The 17,101-nt window shown below is 55.7% G+C and overlaps 1 protein-coding gene across 5 annotated transcripts in view; it reads right to left on the bottom strand.

The window, feature by feature from the left end:
• The window catches only part of GDPD5 (glycerophosphodiester phosphodiesterase domain containing 5), an 82,459-nt gene that overhangs the window by 37,605 nt on the left and 27,753 nt on the right, over positions 1–17,101 (bottom strand). For 2 of the 5 annotated variants that reach the window (XM_032427189.1, XM_032427186.1), the window contains exons 2-3: positions 13,360–13,443; positions 2,711–2,886 (exon numbers count right to left, since the gene is read on the bottom strand). In XM_032427189.1, the coding sequence (XP_032283080.1) occupies positions 2,711–2,827 (117 nt within the window). In that variant the 5' untranslated portion in view covers positions 2,828–2,886; positions 13,360–13,443. The other 3 variants (XM_032427188.1, XM_032427187.1, XM_032427191.1) reach the window with 3 other exon arrangements.

A 17,101-nucleotide genomic window follows, 5' to 3' on the forward strand; every position in this document is an offset into this window, starting at 1 on the left:
CTCTTGCCCCCACAAGCTCCTGGTCCCACAAGCCACGCCCACTCTTGTCCGGCACGCTCCTGGTCCCAAGCTCTTCCTCCATGCGCAACTTCCCAAATCCTCCTCCCGCCCCTCCTTTCTTCCCCTTCTGGCAAGTTCTCAATCACATACTCAAAACATGCGTGTCCTCCCCTCCAGCCTTCATCTTCCTGTGGCTCCTCTTGTAAATCTATCCTGGACTCCAGGTGTGACGCGCAGCTTGAAGCCTCGAGACCTCCATCGGCATCACAGTGAAACCCGCCCCACAGCGGCGACCTAACAGGGCAAGCTCTCGGTAAGCTCTCCGCTCCGGCTCCCAGCCCACAACAGGTACTCAATAAATGTTAACTGCTCCTCTCGTGGTTTACTTCCCAGCCTGAGCAGGGTCATGATGAAAGGCTTCTGTGACTCACCACCCACAGTCTGTCGCCCCATTTCACAGATGAGGATCAGAGAGGTCGGCTTCACAGAAGAACTTGACCCAGGGCTTGTCGGAGTTGGGAGGCGCTAGGAGAGGCTCCCTCAAGAGGACTTGAGGGGAGGCCGTGCCTGGGCAGGGGGAGGGGAGGGGTCCCCAAAGTCAGAAGGGAAGGTGGGGCTAAGAAGAAGCACAGGCCCAAAGTTGGAGCCCCTGCCCCTTTTGGGGGCCTTTCCTCTACTGCCTTGGCAATGCTCCTTCACACCCAACCCATGCCCCCAGAGCTCACTCAGGGGCCTGTTTGTTCAGCAAAGCTTAGGAGAGCCTACTCGGCACCAGCCTCGACTCTGAAACGACGGATTGCTATTCCCTCCCTGTGTCAGGCCAGAGAGCCCAGCCCCCCTCATGGTCCCCAGCCGGCCATCTCTGGAGGGACTGGGGAGAAAAAAGAAGAAGGGGGAGAGAGAAAGAAAGGGTGAGCAGGCTGAGGCTAGAACCCAGGAAGTGGGTGGGGAAGCAGAATGAGGTGAGTGACAGGGAAGGGGGAGGATGCTCATCCTCAGCTGGGAGTCTCGGAGGGTCGCCTGAGGTGAGCTCAGCCCGTTCTGCGGAGGCCCTGACACCCGGGGCTGCAGCAAAACCCTCCCTCTCACAGCCAAGCTGGCCTGTGGCCTCCTGCGGCCCCTCCCCGCTTTGCTCCACACCGGGCACCCCAGACGTAGGCATTCGCAGAGACTGCACGGCTTGGGCTCCCAGTCAGCTCAAAACTGGCCTCAGCCCACCACTTCCTCCACCCTGGGCCCTGTGCTGGCCACAGCCACGGCCTATCACTTCCTGACTCTGAAGCCTGGGATGGGCCTGCCCTGGGCTACAGAGGGCTGTCAGATGTCCTGGGAGCTAGGCCTGCCTCCAGCAGCTACTCCGACGGCCAAGGGGCTTGCTGCTGGGGAGCTCGGCCGTCCTCCTCCCGTCCTCCTCCCTCTGCATCAGCTGTCTTCCCTCCCGGAGCTGTTGGACCCACACTTGCCCCGGGGCCGGATCACAGCTCTGCCCCCTCACTGGCATCCCCGGCTTCTGTTTCCCCTGTGAAACGGGGGTGACGACACCTAGCTTGGGGGCTCGGTGGGAGGAACGAGAGTGGCCGTGTCAGTGCTCAGCACTGTGCCCAGCACGGACACCCGGTGCCCGCTGCCTGCCGAGCTCCTGCCCTTCCCGACACGGGGAGGCCCTGCCGCCGGCCCCTGTCCCTGGGACTTGCCTGGTGGCCTGGGGCAGGCCCCTCCCTCTCCCTTGCCTCAGTTTCGCATGTCCCCTTCTCTGGGCTGGGAGTGGGGACGTGGTAATGTTAGACGATTGACACCTGCTTCTCACCACTCGGGGGTCATGACCCCAGGCTCCTGAGTCAGGCTAGTGCTCTGTTGGTCCCCAGCACAGGCAGAGAAGGAGGGCGGGAAGGTGGACGAGCTTCCCCATCCTCCCCCCATCCAGGGAGCCTGGTGATACCTGGCCTCTGACCTCAGCTGCCACCCACACCCTTGGCCACTCCATCCTGTTTCAAGGCTGGCTCAATTTGGAGGCTGGCTTCTTTGTTTAGACAAGCAGGAGAGAGGAGAACTGTTTTCCAGGCAGCAAAGCTTTTAGATAAACACTATTTATCTCCCTCCCTTCCCTCCTGAAGGAGTTGGGTTCCTTCAGAGAAGAAACTAGACCCAGCCGCTAACAGCGCCCCAGGGACGGAAGCCCAGCTCGGCTCAGCTCAGGGTCTGGCCTGGGGTGCCGGACACTGAGCGAGCCTTTCTTCATCCTGCTGCCAGCTCTTGACAGGCCTGCGGCTCAGGTGACGGAGCCCTGGGGCCAGGCCACGGCCCTGCCAGCTCCCAGGCTCCGGGATGGCCTGGCCCACCTCCTCACCCTCCCCTCCAGCCACCCGCCTGCCCACCTGCCTAGCTGCCAGGAAGCTGAAGGCTTCTGCTCACCTTGGGGGCGGCGGGAATGAGCCCTTCCTCTTAGAGTGTCCCTCCTGGAGCTCCCCTTTCTGCCCAGGTCCCATGTGTCTGAGGAGAGTTCACCAGCTCCATCCAGGACAGGATGGCCTACTTCCCTGCCCGCCTGGTCAGGCAGATTCCCGAATGACCATGGGCCCGTGTTATAGAAGGAGAAACTGGAACCCAGCGGGGCACTGCCCTGTCCAGAGCCGCCTGGCAGAGTGAGGAGACCCTTCCCCCAGGCCCCGGGGCGCCCTAGGTCCCCCGACCCCGTCCCAGCCCGGCTCACCGGCGTGGTGTCATCGTGGGACCGCTGGTAGCGCTTCCAGCGGCAGCCGTAGATGCCCGTGAGGCAGGAGAGGCAGAGCTGGGGCTCGTAGTACTGCAGCGGCTGGTGTCTCACCATGCTCTCGCCTGCCAACGGGCGCCCGGCCCTCAGGCGCCCATCGAGGCCCCCGGCCGCTCCTGCAGGGGGAAGCACAGGCCTGTGAGGCAGGGGAGGGCGCGGGGACTCAGCGCCAGACACAGCAAGAGTCCCTGTCGCCCCGTTGGGTGCCAGTCCCCGCCCAGGGCCCTGCCGTGAGGCCTACAAGCTGGAGGCCTGCACCCCCGCGGCTCCCCCGGGCCGGTCTCCCGCCCCTCACCCCGACCCCATCACCCCCAGCCACACCTGCTCTGGACCTGCCCCAGCTGCCTCGGCCCAGAATGCTTTGCCCTTCGAGCTCCACAGGGCGCCTTCCTTCCCCTCCTCAGGTCTTTGCTCAAATGTTCTTTTCTCCACCACACTTTCCCAGGCCACCTCCTATAAAACTGCAACCCCTTCCCATACGCCCTTAGCTGTTCTCAGCCTTATTTTCTCAATCACGTCCTCCAGTGTACTTCCTTTAAAATAGACCGGGCACGGTGTGACCACTGTATGCCTCGCCTGGCAGGTGTTATGTCCCGAAGCCGACTGACAACTGGATAAACTGAGGCTCAGGGAAAGAAAGGGACAGTGCCCCGCATGCAGTCCAAAACCTGGCTGTGGCCAACCTGAGAATCTGCTCTTGTGCCCCAAAGTGCTCACGGCTTTGGGCTCCGGGAGTCCTGCTGTGCTTGCGGGGACAGTGAGAGATGTCTTGGAGGTTGAGTCGCTGCCACCAGGAGCAAGTGCCCCGGCCCTGCTCGGCACCCTGGAGATGCCTGCCAGGGGCTCAGCCGCTCGGGGCTCGCATCGGCCACACGGCCCCTGGCTCGGGCGCCTCACACACCCCGACGAGGAGCCTGGGGCTCACAGCAGCCCAGCAATTTGCCCAAGGAGTGAGGACTCAACCCCGGGTCTGCGGAACTCCAGAGACTCTAAGCCACATGTTATGTATGGGGTCCTGTCCTTGGTCTTGGAGACAACGTGAACGGGACAGGCACACTGATGCCCTCAGGGCCCCACAGGACCAGTGAGGGACAAAGCCAATCACTTACTGTGCACTAACTCTTATAGCGACCCTGTGAGGTATTATTTTTTTATCGAGATCAAATTCACAAGCCAAAACATTCACCCTTTTAGAGGGTACAATTCAGTATTTAGCATATTGTTTTCAGTAGTCACAAAGTCGTGCAACCATCACCGCCATCTGATTCCAAAGCATCTTCACCATCCCAGCAAAACACCCAAACCCATTAGCACTCACCACCCCATCCCCCTTCCCCCCCCACCCCTTCCCCAGACACCACTAATGTACTTTCTGAACCTATGGATTTGCCTATTCTGGACATCGCCTATCACTGCAATCATACAATATGTTAATTAATAGTTCTCGAGGCTCATCCTGTTCTAGCAGGAGTCAGTACTGCATTCCTCTTTAGGGCTGAATGACACTCAATTGTATGGACAGACCATTTTATCCATTCATCAGCTGAGGGACATCTAGGTTGTTACCACTTTTGAGCTGTTAGGAATAACACTGCTAATGAACAAGTTCTCGCGTGAGCGTGTTGTCACTTCTCTTGCATACATGCTTTGGAACAGAAGTGCTGGGTCATATGGCGATTCCATGTTCAACCCTTTGAAGAACGGCCAAGAGCCGTTTTGTAAAAACAGCAAAGCAGTGCACCATTTTACATTCCCCATGTATTATCATTATCACCCCCATTCTCCAGATGGGAAATCTGAAGCACAGAAAGGTTTAGCCACCACCAAAGATCACACAGCAGAGCCTGTCAGTCTGGCTCCAGGGGCCTTGCTCTAACCCCGGGGTTGGCAAATTGTAACTCAGGCACCAAATCCGACCAGCCACCTATTTTTGTATAGCCCACAAGCTAAGAATGGCTTTTCTGTATTTTTACAGTTCAGGGGCAAAAAATCAAAACAAGAGTATTTTGTGACACATGAAAATTATAGGAGAGTCAGGTTTCAGTGTCCATAAATAAAGCTTTATTGGCTGCAGGCATGATTGTTTGTTTATGTAGTCTATGGCTGCAAGAGAAACTGCAGAGGGGAGTGGTTGTAATAGAGATCGAAGGGCCCACAAAGCCTAGAACTTACTGCCCAGCCCTTGACGGGGGCAGTCGCTGACCCCTCGGCCACTGGGCTGGCCACAGTGGCTCAGGAGCTGGTATTCTGGAAAGAGTAAAGGTGGGCTGTGGGTACTTAGCATTGTGCATGGATAGTCAGGACGTGCTTCCAGGAGGCAGCCCCGAGCTGAGGCCTGTCTCTAAGTGCCCCAGGGGCTGCTCCAGAGCGGCAGGCTGGGCCTCAGGCCCACCCACTACTTCCACCTTGGCCTCACTCAGGGCCTCTACCTACCCTCATCCCCCCCCCCCCCACCAAATGCTCACCTCAGCACAGGGATTAGAGCCTCTGGTCGGTAAGAGGGGGCGAGATGCATTAGGGCCTTGCTCGGAATATCGACTGACTCGGAGCCTCCTAATTGCTGGGAATTGTCTGGTGTAGCTTCTGGGCCCCTGACTCCCTGGGGAGGCATGTGGACTACGGAGCAGCTGCTGGGGGCTCTTGGAGCCAAGCCGAGCCCAGGGCTTAGGGGATGTGTGTGCTGTTGCAGTCTGGTGGCTTAGGTCCCATGGGCTTGGGGAGAGGGGAGGGGCCGTTGGGAGGGGTGCTCCCAGCTTTACTTTATTCTACTCCAGAAGGATTGTGTGCTCACAAATGTACTCCCACATTCCCAGACTTCCAGATCTTACAGAGCCAGGGAGCCAAATCTTACCCCAAGATTAGGGCCTCTACTGGCCAGATCAATCACATCTGTCCCACCTTTGCCCTGTGGCTGGGGCCTCCAGGGTTCTTCCTTGATCCTTGGTTTCTCAATCTGTAAAATGGGTAACAGCCTGTGCCTTGACTCCTATGGGAGACCAGATTATGGGGCGGAGGGTACAAGGAGGACAACATCACTGCACTGAGGTGTACAGCAGGTGGGCATTCCGTGACAGGAGCCCACACCCAGGTTCCCCTGTTCTCACACGCCTTTTCCAGGACTCGCCGAGCCCGGGACTGAGTCCCACGTGTCCCCTGCCCTCCCCCGCCGCAGCCTGCAAACTGAGCATTACAAGGCACCAGGAATGGAAATTCCACTTCACATCAGGGAAGCAGAACTGCCTGCACTAGGCCTCGGCCCAGGGCTCAGCTGATCGTGGCTCTGGGAATCGCCTCCCCTCCCTGCCACCCTGCCTGGTAAATTTTCACACTGTTCATAACTGCATGGGCATCCTGGGGAGGCAAACCTCTTCTGTCTCCTCTGCATGCTCTCCTGGGGCCTTTTCGTCCACGCCCAGGGCTTCAGTTACCAGGTGTGGCCAAGCCCACTCAATCACTGTCTCCCGACTGAGACAGCCAGCGGCTCCTGGCTGCCTCCAGGGGTATCCCCCAGGCCCTACAGACCCAGCACAGGCCACCCTGATCCCCTTACCACCCCAACCTGCTTCTAACATCCCTCACAGCCTCTTCTCACCAGCCCCTTGGCCACTGGCCTGGCCCAGGTCTCATCTCTCCCCTAGACAGGAAATCCTCTGGCCTCCCTATGGAGGTCACACCCCACCAATCTGAGTCCTCCCCTGTGGCCAGAGTGAGCTCTTTAACAGGCAAATGGCCAGGATCTGACTCTCCTAGCCTCACCTTCCAGAATTTGCTGTCCCTTCTGCTGACGAACACCTCCCCATGCTTTGAGTCTCAGCTCAGATGTGACCTCCTCCAGGGAGACTGCCCTGAGCTCCAGGTTTGGTTAGAGGGTTTCCCAGCTTCCCATAGCTCCGAGTGTCCCTCAGTCTTCCCCAGGCACCCCATGTGAGCACGGGTGATGGGCCTGCCTCCCCCATGGAATGGCCTGAGTTATTCCCATGTCCCCAGTGACCAGCCGTAAGAGGTGGGGGGCACTGGGGACTTGCCAGACTGGACTTCTGCGGGGGCCCGGAAGTTCTGCTAACAGAGATGTGCTGTTCAGTCACTGAGCAGTCAGACAAGCTCCCAGAGACCAGACTCTCCCCAGCCTCCCCCGACACCTCCTCTTTCTGCCAGGGCTAATGACATTACTTAGGATTGATCGATTTCTCCAAGCCACCTCCAGGACTGCTGACACTAGCCAAGCTCCCAAGAAATCCCTAGCCAGGCGCTCCTCCTGCTCTGGGATAAGAGAAAGCCCTCACCTCTGAGCCTGATGTTCAAGGGCGTCCCTCAGTCCAAAGTTCCACTTTCTGTCCAAATTCCTGGCCCCTGCCCTGAACTTCCACAGCCCCGTTTTATACACAGAAGGGCCTGCAAGGGGCTGGGGCTGGGATGGAGTGAGCACCTGCTACGGAGCAGAAGCAGGGCACTGGCACTCTAGGCTCCTCTCGCACCCTGACGTCCTGGACGTGGACCTGACCCACGTCCCTGCTCCGCTCTTGCGTGACCAGCCTCACTGCCCAAGCCTGTTCTCTTTCCTGAGAGGGGAAAGAACTTCAGGCCAGGTGACAGTGCCCAGGTTCCAGCCTGGTCTTCAGCTGACCCGCTCTGTAACCTCGGATGGCTTACTAGCTCTCTCTGAGCCTTACTTTACTTGCCTGAGAAATGGGGACTAGATGGTCATGACCTCGGGGTCATGAGATTGAGCCCTGCATTGATCACCATGCTTGGCACGGAGTCTGCTTGAGATTCTCTTCTCCATCTTGCTCTGCCCCTCCCCCCGCATTCTCTTTCTCTAAATAAATCTTTTAAAAATTAAAAAAAATTTTTTTAAAAAGGACCCAAGGCTGCAATAAAAAGGAATAAAACACGGATATATGCTACAACAGGAATAAATCTTGGAAACATGGTGCAGAGTGAAAGAAACTAGTCACAGAAAGTGACATGGATGATACCTGTGTCATCTCCTGATGACAATCTTCCAAAGTTGACCTCCACAGCCTTCTTTTACGCATTGGAAACATGGGCCCCAGGTGAATGGATGAACAAACAGGTCCACCCAGACGATAGAATAGTTCTCAGTGACAAAGAGAAATACATGATCAAGCCACATAAATGCATGAAGAGACCTTAAGAGCATATTGTTCCATGACAGAGGCCAGTCTGAGAAGGCTACATACTGTATGATTCCAACTCCATGACGTGCTGGAAGAGACAAAGCCATGGGAGCAGTAAAGAGATCAGTGGTTGCCAGGGGGCGGGGGCGGGAGAAGCGTGGAAGATTTTTAGGGCAATGACACGATTCCATACGATGCTGTAATAATGGGCACATGTCATCAGACATTTGTCAAACCCCACAGAATGTCCCACACCACGAGTGAACCCTGGTGGAAACTATGACTTTGGTTAATAATCCTGTGTCAACATGGTCTCATCAGCTGGAACAAACATACCACCCCAACATAGGCTGTCAATAACGAGGGCAGCTGGGGGTGGGGAGGGAGAGTACGGAGCAGCTCTCTACTTCCTGATTGATTCTCCCGTAAACCTAAAAATGTTCCCCAAAGGCTATTACTTAAGTACCCATGTATTCAATTTAGATACCTATAGCGATCGATTGATGAATAGATAGATAGGCAGGAGGGAGAGACTAAGTGATTGACCCAAGGCCAAAGAGCTAACTGGGAAGAAGGGAAGATCTGAACCCGGGACTGCCGAGCCTTTCCGTGCTACCAGCCCCAGAGGGAAGGTCTGCCCATTCCTTGTCTGCACCGGCCACGACGCCTGTATTCCTGCAAACTGCACATCAAAGGGCCAAGCCCAATATTTCGGTTGGCACCAGGGGAGCAGGGGCAGGGAATGGGGCCGAGAACCCAGGGGAGGAAAAGGGAAACCCCTGATGAGTGCAGGGCTGGAGGAGGAGGAGACCTGAGCTTCTCGAGCAGTCTGCCAGGACCCCGGGGAGGGAGGCAGGGCACACGCGTGCACGAGGAACAGCCCCCTTTCTCCCTGGCCACAGCTGCCCTCCCTGGCTTCAACCCCAGCCCAGCCTTGGGTGACCAGCAAGCTGGGTGACCCCACAAGCCTCTGGCCTCGGCTTTCCTGTCTCTGTCATGGGATACATGACACCAGGTGATCTCCCAGGGCCTTTCTGGCACACACCCTAAAGCCTTTTAACCACCTGCTCTCTCTTCAGCCTCAGGAGAAAGGCAGAGACGGGGCAGGAGAGGAAGGAGGGAAAGACAAACCCCACGGTCCTTGCCCAGTCTGAGGAGAAGAGGCCCCTCCCTTCCGAGGACGAATGCTGGGAGCCCTCAGCCTGTTGCTGACTAGAACAGTCAAAATGAGGATGACAGCTGCAGGAAGGCCTGTAACATTGTTAGAGGCCTAGTCACCCTGAGCCCAGGCCAGGCCTGCCCCCGCCCAGGTGCCTCCACCATCTTCGACGGGGACCAAGGGATAGGTAGTCACAGGCTCGGTAGCTCACAGCAATGACCCCAACATTCCCCTAGAGTAAAACCCAAGGCATAAAAGGCACAGGGCTATGAGGACGCCTCCCCATAGTGCTCAGGGAACATGGCCTTGAAGGTAGACCAGGCCTCCCTGTGGTTCTTCCTCACTGCCCTGCCCATGCCCTGTGCCCAGCACAGGTGTGCCTGTGAACGGCCTTCGCTCTGGGCCCCTCTGCTCATCTTCAAGGCCTGGAAAACTCCTACTGGGCTCAGCTCAACAACCACTCCTCCAGCAAACCTTCCCTGCCCAGGTCAGGGTCTCTTCTGGGTCCCATTAACTCCTGTGCCTCCTCGGGTCCCAGCACTGATCATTGCAGGGTGGCTTCTAGGAGAGGGCAGATCTAAGTGGAATTTGGAAATAAGGAAGGATATGTGGCAAAGTGGGGGAACATGGGGGCTCCAGCCAGCAAGTTAAGCCCCGTGTGGGCTCCATCTGGAGGTGGTGGGGGGCCTGTTGCCAACAGGAGACTCCTCGCCCTCTGGGAGCCCAGGGGTAGCAGGGCACCTCCAGCCAGCTCATCAAGCCACCAAACCCAAACCCAGGAGACAAATCCCTGGCCCCAGGGCTGGGGCTGGCAGGGGACGGGACAGACAGGGCTGATAACAGGACCACCCAATCCCAGACCCTGCCCCACTGCCCAGAGGCCTGGGTTTCTGCAGTTAGCTTCTGAGGAGCACTCAAGCATTTACCACCATCCCATCTGTGGGCCTCATCAGATGGCTAGAATGGGGAGATCTGGCTGCCCCCATCTCACTGTGCGGCCCTGGGCAAGTCGTTCCACTTCTCTGGGCCTCACACAAAGCCCGAGATTTAATGAAACCAGCAGAGAAGGTACCCAGATATAAGGAAGGAAGGGAGGCTGTCATGGAGGCAGCTGCCTGGGGGGAGAGGCTGGGGGAGGGAAAAAGATAAGGCGGGTCAGCAGCGCCCCTCTCCATCACGCCTGCCCATTCTTTGGGGAAAAGCAGCTCAGTGGCCAAGGCCTGGCCTCTGCAGGAGACCTCAAAGAATCAATCAGGCCATAATTAGGGTCATTCTTAATCTCCTTCCACAGTGGTGCCAGGGTTGCTGTTTATCCAACGCTTCCATGCCAGGAGACCTCTGATTTCCGCTCCGAGCCGGCCAAGCTGGCCCGATCTTCCGGGCGGCCTGGCTCCCGACCCCCGCAGTGGGAGCCCCAGTTCTCCTGCCCCTCTCAGCCATCCTCCTGCAGAAAGGGCTCCCTGCTTCTCCCTCGAGAAGGGACGGCTTCCTTGGAACCGCGGCCTCTGGGACAATTTATCCCCTACCTAAAGCTCTTAAGCTCCCCTGGTCAATGTTTAAGAAGCCTCTGCTCTGTTGCAGGCCCTGCCGGGAGCCAAGAACGATCCACAGAGAATCAGACACGAACCTTCCTTTCAAGGAGACAAGCTCACTGCACAACGACCGCCACGATACCCTGTGCACAGTGCCTTCCAGCGCACGCGGGCCTCCACGCATCGGCTCATGGAAGCACCTGGCCAGCTCTGCAGGGAAGCACCAGATCCCCGGCGTATGGGCCCACGGGGAGGAGAGGCTGGTGGAGGTCAGGATAGGTGGGCTGAGCTTCAGTGAAGGCCCTACGGGGTCAGACCCGCGTGTCTTGGGTGTGTTTGGAGCTATAGGCTGGACAGGAGCCAGGAATGGACCCTGCCCGGGGGACCTGGCTTGTCTTGGCATAGGCAGGACCACTGCTTCCCAAGTCGGGACTATGAGCGTGGGCTGAGTAGTCCCCAGGAGTGACCTGGCCTTGCCCAGAATGCCGAGCTTAGCATCTCAGAACTCAAAATCTCTAGCTATAAGCTGTCTAAACCAGGGTCTTAGAATCGCCTCACTCAAGACATACAATCATGGAATCCTGGTGCAGTCCTACAGGAATCTAAGAACTATCCTTGGATTTCAGACTATTTCAAATGTCAGCACCGAGAAAGATCTGGAGCCATTCCATCCAGCCACCCTCTCATGCAGAAATCCCCTGTACAGCTCCTAGGAGTGGTTCCCCAGCAGAGTGGCCTGCATAGGCTTGCATACATCCTGTGACAGGCCCCTCCCTCCCTGGCGGGCTGAGTGCTTCCCCCCTTGAAGCTGTCAGGACCCCTACCCCTCTTCCCTGGCTGGCACTGACTGGGGTCTTCCCAGAGCAGGCAGAGTGAGCAAATATTCTTAGGGCTTCTGGTGGGGCCTCAGGGGTCAGCCCAGGGGCCTGATGAGGGGGAGCCTTTCATCAACCTCTCACCTCGGTTGACACCCCAGTGCCTCCCAGGAGCACGTGACTTTTTCCAAGGCCTCTCCCTGGGTCCCCGTGAAGTGGGGGTGGGGGAGGGGGGCACCCGAATGGGAGGAAAAGGAGAAAGCTGAATCTGGCAGAGACTTGCACTGAGCAAACCTGTCCAAGCCCAGTTTTTACCCCCAGAGGGAATGGAGAGCAATGATTTATTTTGTTTATTTATGTAAAACAGCAGAGTTACCATACAAACGGGCTTCCCAAAGCAGGCCCTTGGGGACGAGAAGAGAAGCAAGGCCTACCATTTAAGGAATCTTTCTCTTGCTTCCTTCCCCTTACACCTACCTGTGTAGCCTCATCCCCCCCCTCCCCAGTCCCTCCTCACACCACTCTGCTCCGAGCACACCACATTATTCAGTCTCCCCACCTCCACGCCTTTTGCTCACGCTGGGCCCTCCCCCCACCCCACTTCAAGTCCTATCCATCTTAACAAATGGACCCTGTGCAAAGCTTGGTCCGACCCTCCATCCCCCCAGAAGCCCACCACCTCCTGTCTCTGTGCTCCCGTCATCTGGCAGAACTCTTGAGACATGATCGCAGGCCTCCGTGCCTGGTAATTATCTGCTTCCGTAGCTGCCTTGTTCACCAGGCTGACAGCTTCTCCAGGCTGAGATTTTGGAACTATTTGGCCAAGCTTTTCTGAAGAGCCCCAGTGTCTGTGGCCCTGCACGGGGCAATGGGGACACAAGATACCCAGGCCCCATCCCTGCGAGGGGAGTCACTGAGCAGGGGGCCTGTGTCTCTGCACTGGGCCTGGCACCAAGCAGGCCCTGGTTTATCTGTCAGTCAGAAAAGCTGGTCAAACGTGCGGTGGAAGGAAAGGAGACCAGAGCCTCTTCAACCATGTGACTGCACAGACGTTTCTGAGCCTGTTTCCACTTCTGCTCCTGAATAATAATTAGCCTCTCCCAATTTACAGGAAAAAAAAAAAAGTTACCAAAAAAAGTCTCAATTAAGCATTTTCTCCCACGATTTTTGCTTAACCCCCTGATATCTGTTTGCACACATCTGTTCCGGGTCTAGTAGAAGATGACCTCAGCATTAGCACAGAATACTGACTTCCTGTCACTCCGTCTCTCTTCATCGTGGTGCCCTGTGAAGGACGGGGGCCCCTCTACTTCCAGGCATGTCTGAGAACCTGGGGCCTGACCTTTTCTTCCCTCCTTTCAAATGTCTTGGTCTCCCTTCCGTAACCAAAGAAAATTGGACTTACTCGAATGCTGAGGAAGAAAGCTGCAGCAATTTGCTGGCCCAGCACGCCTTGAAGGTTCATGCCAATTCCGTGATTCAAGACCTCCAATTCCACCATTTGCCATTCATTCCTTTGGCTGAAGCATCACTTTCTCTAGGATTATCTTTTAAAATCCAGATCTCCCCTGGAAATGGGAGCCCTTTAAACCCCCAAACTGGAGGTCAAGGAAACTTAGTTTAATACATGGCCCTAGAGGCAGGAAATCACAGGGACTGAGAATGTGCAACGAGACCCAGTTCTACCACCTACTAATTGGTATAATACCACCAGACCTCAGTCTCCTTATCTGTAAAGTGGCGATAATAATTGGTATAATACCACCAGACCTCAGTCTTCGTATCTGTAAAGTGGGGATTATTATTATTACTGTTGTTTTTTGTAAACTGTAAGGCGCTGTCCCCCTAGGAGAGGCAGGCACTGTTACAAGCAGCCAGTGTGCTGCCCGCTGTAGCTCGTCTCTAACTCCTTTCTCCCCCTACCCTTCCCTTCTCTTTTCTTTACCTGGAAGAAGGTATCAGCGGCTGTGAGCGGGGCTCCTGAGGATGTCCTGTCCACGGAGGTGGTGATGTCACTTCCCTGGGACAGCTGAGGGGACAAGGGAACAAACCCAGTCAGATCACTCATCAGTCCACCCTGCCTTCTCCTCTCCCACCTGACCCTTCGCGAGTCCCCACGCAGTGCCCACCCTGTGCTGGGTATGGGCCCCAGGGATGGGCCACACCTTGTCGCTGCCCGGGGAAGCCGCCGAGTCGGCGGGTGGTCCAGTTGTGGGCCACCAGACCCCGCACAAGCAATCCTACCTCCATGCATGCTGCCCGCAAACCAGCCCCAACCCCAAACCCAGGACAACCAGTACCCCAAACTACTCTCGCCCCCTCCAGAACCCAGGGAAATGCAATCCAAGTCCCAGCCACCCTGGAGAGAAACTGGGGCTGCGTGTGGCTCCTGGGGGGCGCTGAGGCCCTTTCGTGCAGCCCAGAGACCTGCTTCTCCGGAGGTAGCTGCCCAACCAGCTGCTCCTCTAAGGCAGCTACTGAGGGAGGGCCACGGGGCTGGAGGCGGGATCTGGGGCACCGCAATTATGTGGCTAACTTCTGACTCATGCACTGCCTCCCCCATCCCCAGTTCCTACAGCCAGCAGGGCAGCCCTCCTGCTCAGGAACTGGGAGGAGAGACGGTGCCAACAGGCCTCGGGGAGAAAAGGAGAGAGAAGGCAGCCCCGGGGCAGTGCTGCTGGCTTACAAGGATGCTGCTACAATGCCCACCAGGGCACGCTGAGGCTGGCACGGCTGGGAGCCTCCCTAGGCCTCCCAGAGAGCCAGAGGCAGAGCCAGGGCTGGGACCTAGACCTCCTGCTGCCGTGCAGACCCACGACAGGGGTGGCTCAGGCCCGCTGCCCAAGCCCATGCCAACATGAGAACTCTCCAGCCCCATCAGGCCCCAGAGCCACATGCCGGCAAGAAACACACAGCCAAGTCTCAGCCTCAGACTGGAGGGGGACCGAGCTGGACTCAGAGACAGCTTAGAAGAGACATCCAGCTCCTGAGACACAGACCCCTGGGGCACCCCAACCCTGCCTCCTACCTGCAGTCCCCAGCTTTCTCCCAGTGCTACCGTCTACAAAGCATACTTACTTCCTGCGTCTCCCATTATGACCCTAAGTGACAGATGGAATATAAATAGAGCAAGGCTTCTCAAACTTCAGTGTGCAAACAGATCACCTGGAGACCTTGTTAAAACACAGTCTGACACAGTGTTTTCTAGGAGGTCTAGACTGGGACCTGAGATTCTTCATTTCTGACCAGCCCCCAGCTGATGCTGGTGCTGCGGGTCCAAGGGCCACAGTCTGAGTAGCAAGAACACAGTTGTTAACAGCGTGGGCACTGGGGTCAAACTGTCCAAGTGAGAATCTTGACTCTTACTGTGTCACCTTGGGCAAGTTACCCAATCTCTCTGTGCCTCCATCGCCTTATTATAAAATAGTAACAATGACAACAGTATTAAACCTGACTCATAGAAGTTGATGTGAGGACTAAATTATGTAAAATGCTTAAAGTGATTATTATTTCAAATGTAAAAACGGAGACTCTGAGAGACGGGCACAGCGAGCAAGGTGGCAGAGCCAGAATTCAACCCCAAATCTCTTCATGTACATCCTGAGACACCAAGCCACCAGAAAATGTCACAGCCGGCAAGCCCTCCCCCACACGTGGAGACTGAGGCCCAAAGAAGGGCGGGGAGCTGGCAAGTTTAGGAGAAAGTTGGTGTCAGAAATCCAGGCTCATGACTCCCAGCCTCCTGTTCTTTCCACCTAACTATCCTTCTGCACTGAAGAGAAAGTGTCACAGGTTCTGAGGGGTCCCAGCCTCTGCTGTCAGCCTGCACCGGGGCTGCAGCTAGCCTGGCAGCCAGACGTGGGAATGGCGGCACGTGGAGGCCGCCCCCCGGCCCACCATGGCCCGCGTTCGCCTGCGCTCTCAGAGCCCCACCCAGCAGGCCGGGTGAGAACAGTCCGGCGGCCTCCTCCCATCTCCAGCTCCTACCTCCAGGCTACGGTACTGCTTGGTCCCAGGGTCCCCCAGCTGGGGTGGCAGGCAGAAGGTGACATGGCCTGGGCCCAGCTCCACCCCACCTTGGTTTCCCAGCACAGGGCCAGTGGGAGCCTGTGAGTCACCTGAAGGAAGTGCCTGGCCCCAAAGAGGAAGTGGCTCTTCAAGCTGAAAACCCCTCCAGGATCCCCAGGGCCCCGCAGCAGGTGGCTGGGGGAGCAGAGCCTGAGGAAACTGACCGGGATATAGTAACACCTATTCGGATTTTACCTGAAACTCAAACGTGGTGTCCATCCTCTGGACTGTGACACGTGGCCAGGGGCTTTTCTGCTGTGTGATCTTAGGTACATCAGTGCCCTTCTCTGAGCCTTTATTCCCTCATCTGCCGGATGTGGGGCTGCATTACAAGACTGCCTAAAAGGACACCTGGGTGGCTCAGTCGGTTAAGCGTCTGCCTTCAGCTCAGGTCATGATCCCAGGGCCCTGGGATCAAGTTCCACATCGGGCTCCTTGTAGGGAGTCTGCTTGTCTGTGCACGCGCTCGCACTCTCTGACAAATAAATGAATAAAATCTTTAAAACAAAACAAAAACAAACAGAAAAACAAGACTGCCTATGGCCTGGCATTCCACAATGAAATGAAGGGTTGGAGGAAGCAAATATGGGTTTTAAAAAAATGAGCAAATGCATATATAAATGAAAGGCATGAGTGAATGCAGACACATAGATTTAAACACCAGCCGTAGGACAAGCTCCATCATTTATCTGATGTTAGCTGTATGATAGAGATCTCGCTGATGAGATCTCCTCCCACCCTCTGAATCACCCTGAGGCACAGGGAAAAAGGGCTACTGCCCAGAGCCCACACATCACAGACAGACGCTCACAAATGAACATAGCAGAGAACATACGGGAGCCTCTGCCACAGGACATCCGTGGGACCCACGAGCATAATCTCCTCCCCTAACGCCACTCAGGCCCCCCTAAAACCCTTCTCCATTCCTTGGGCATGAGGACAAAAAGGTGATTCTGTCCTGATGAAGAACTTTGTTGCTGATGGTGGTGGAGGTGGGGGGGGGGGGGAATAGGAGGGGACCAAGAGGCAGGAATGTTTAGAGGCAAATTCAACTTGTCAAATCCTTTCTCCAGACAGCAACGAGCAATAGCTTCTTAGATAACAAAGTATCTGTTTCCCAGGAATGCCAAGCAACTATTTTTTGTGGGGTGGGGCTTTTCTCCCTATTTCAATTTGTGGTCCTAAGTGTACTCATGAATTAGTGTGGTACCCACAATAAATGCACAAAGTGGCCAAAGAACATCTCACAGTATCTTAGAATTCATATTACTCCAATTAGTGTAACATGAAATGTGACACGAACTCTTTACATTGGCAACTAGGTGGACCTGAAAGGCTAGGACTGAATAGTTTCAATTCTATAAATGTTTAAAAATTTGAATATTTCATCTCGATTCAAATGATTTTATTTTAAAATCTGATATTCACTGATTATAATGTGTATAGTTTTGATTTCCATAGATAATTTCAAGGCATAAAAACGATTTTTGAAGATATAAGTTTTCTTTTCTTTGCATTTAATTTACATTTTTGATGGAAATATACTCAAATTCCATGCACTTTAAATATAATTGCATTTTTTTTTTAAAGACTTTATTTATTCATTTGACAGAGAGAGA

The sequence above is a fragment of the Phoca vitulina genome, unplaced genomic scaffold (assembly GCF_004348235.1).
Source record: "Phoca vitulina isolate PV1807 unplaced genomic scaffold, GSC_HSeal_1.0 scaffold36, whole genome shotgun sequence".
NCBI lineage: Eukaryota > Metazoa > Chordata > Mammalia > Carnivora > Phocidae > Phoca > Phoca vitulina.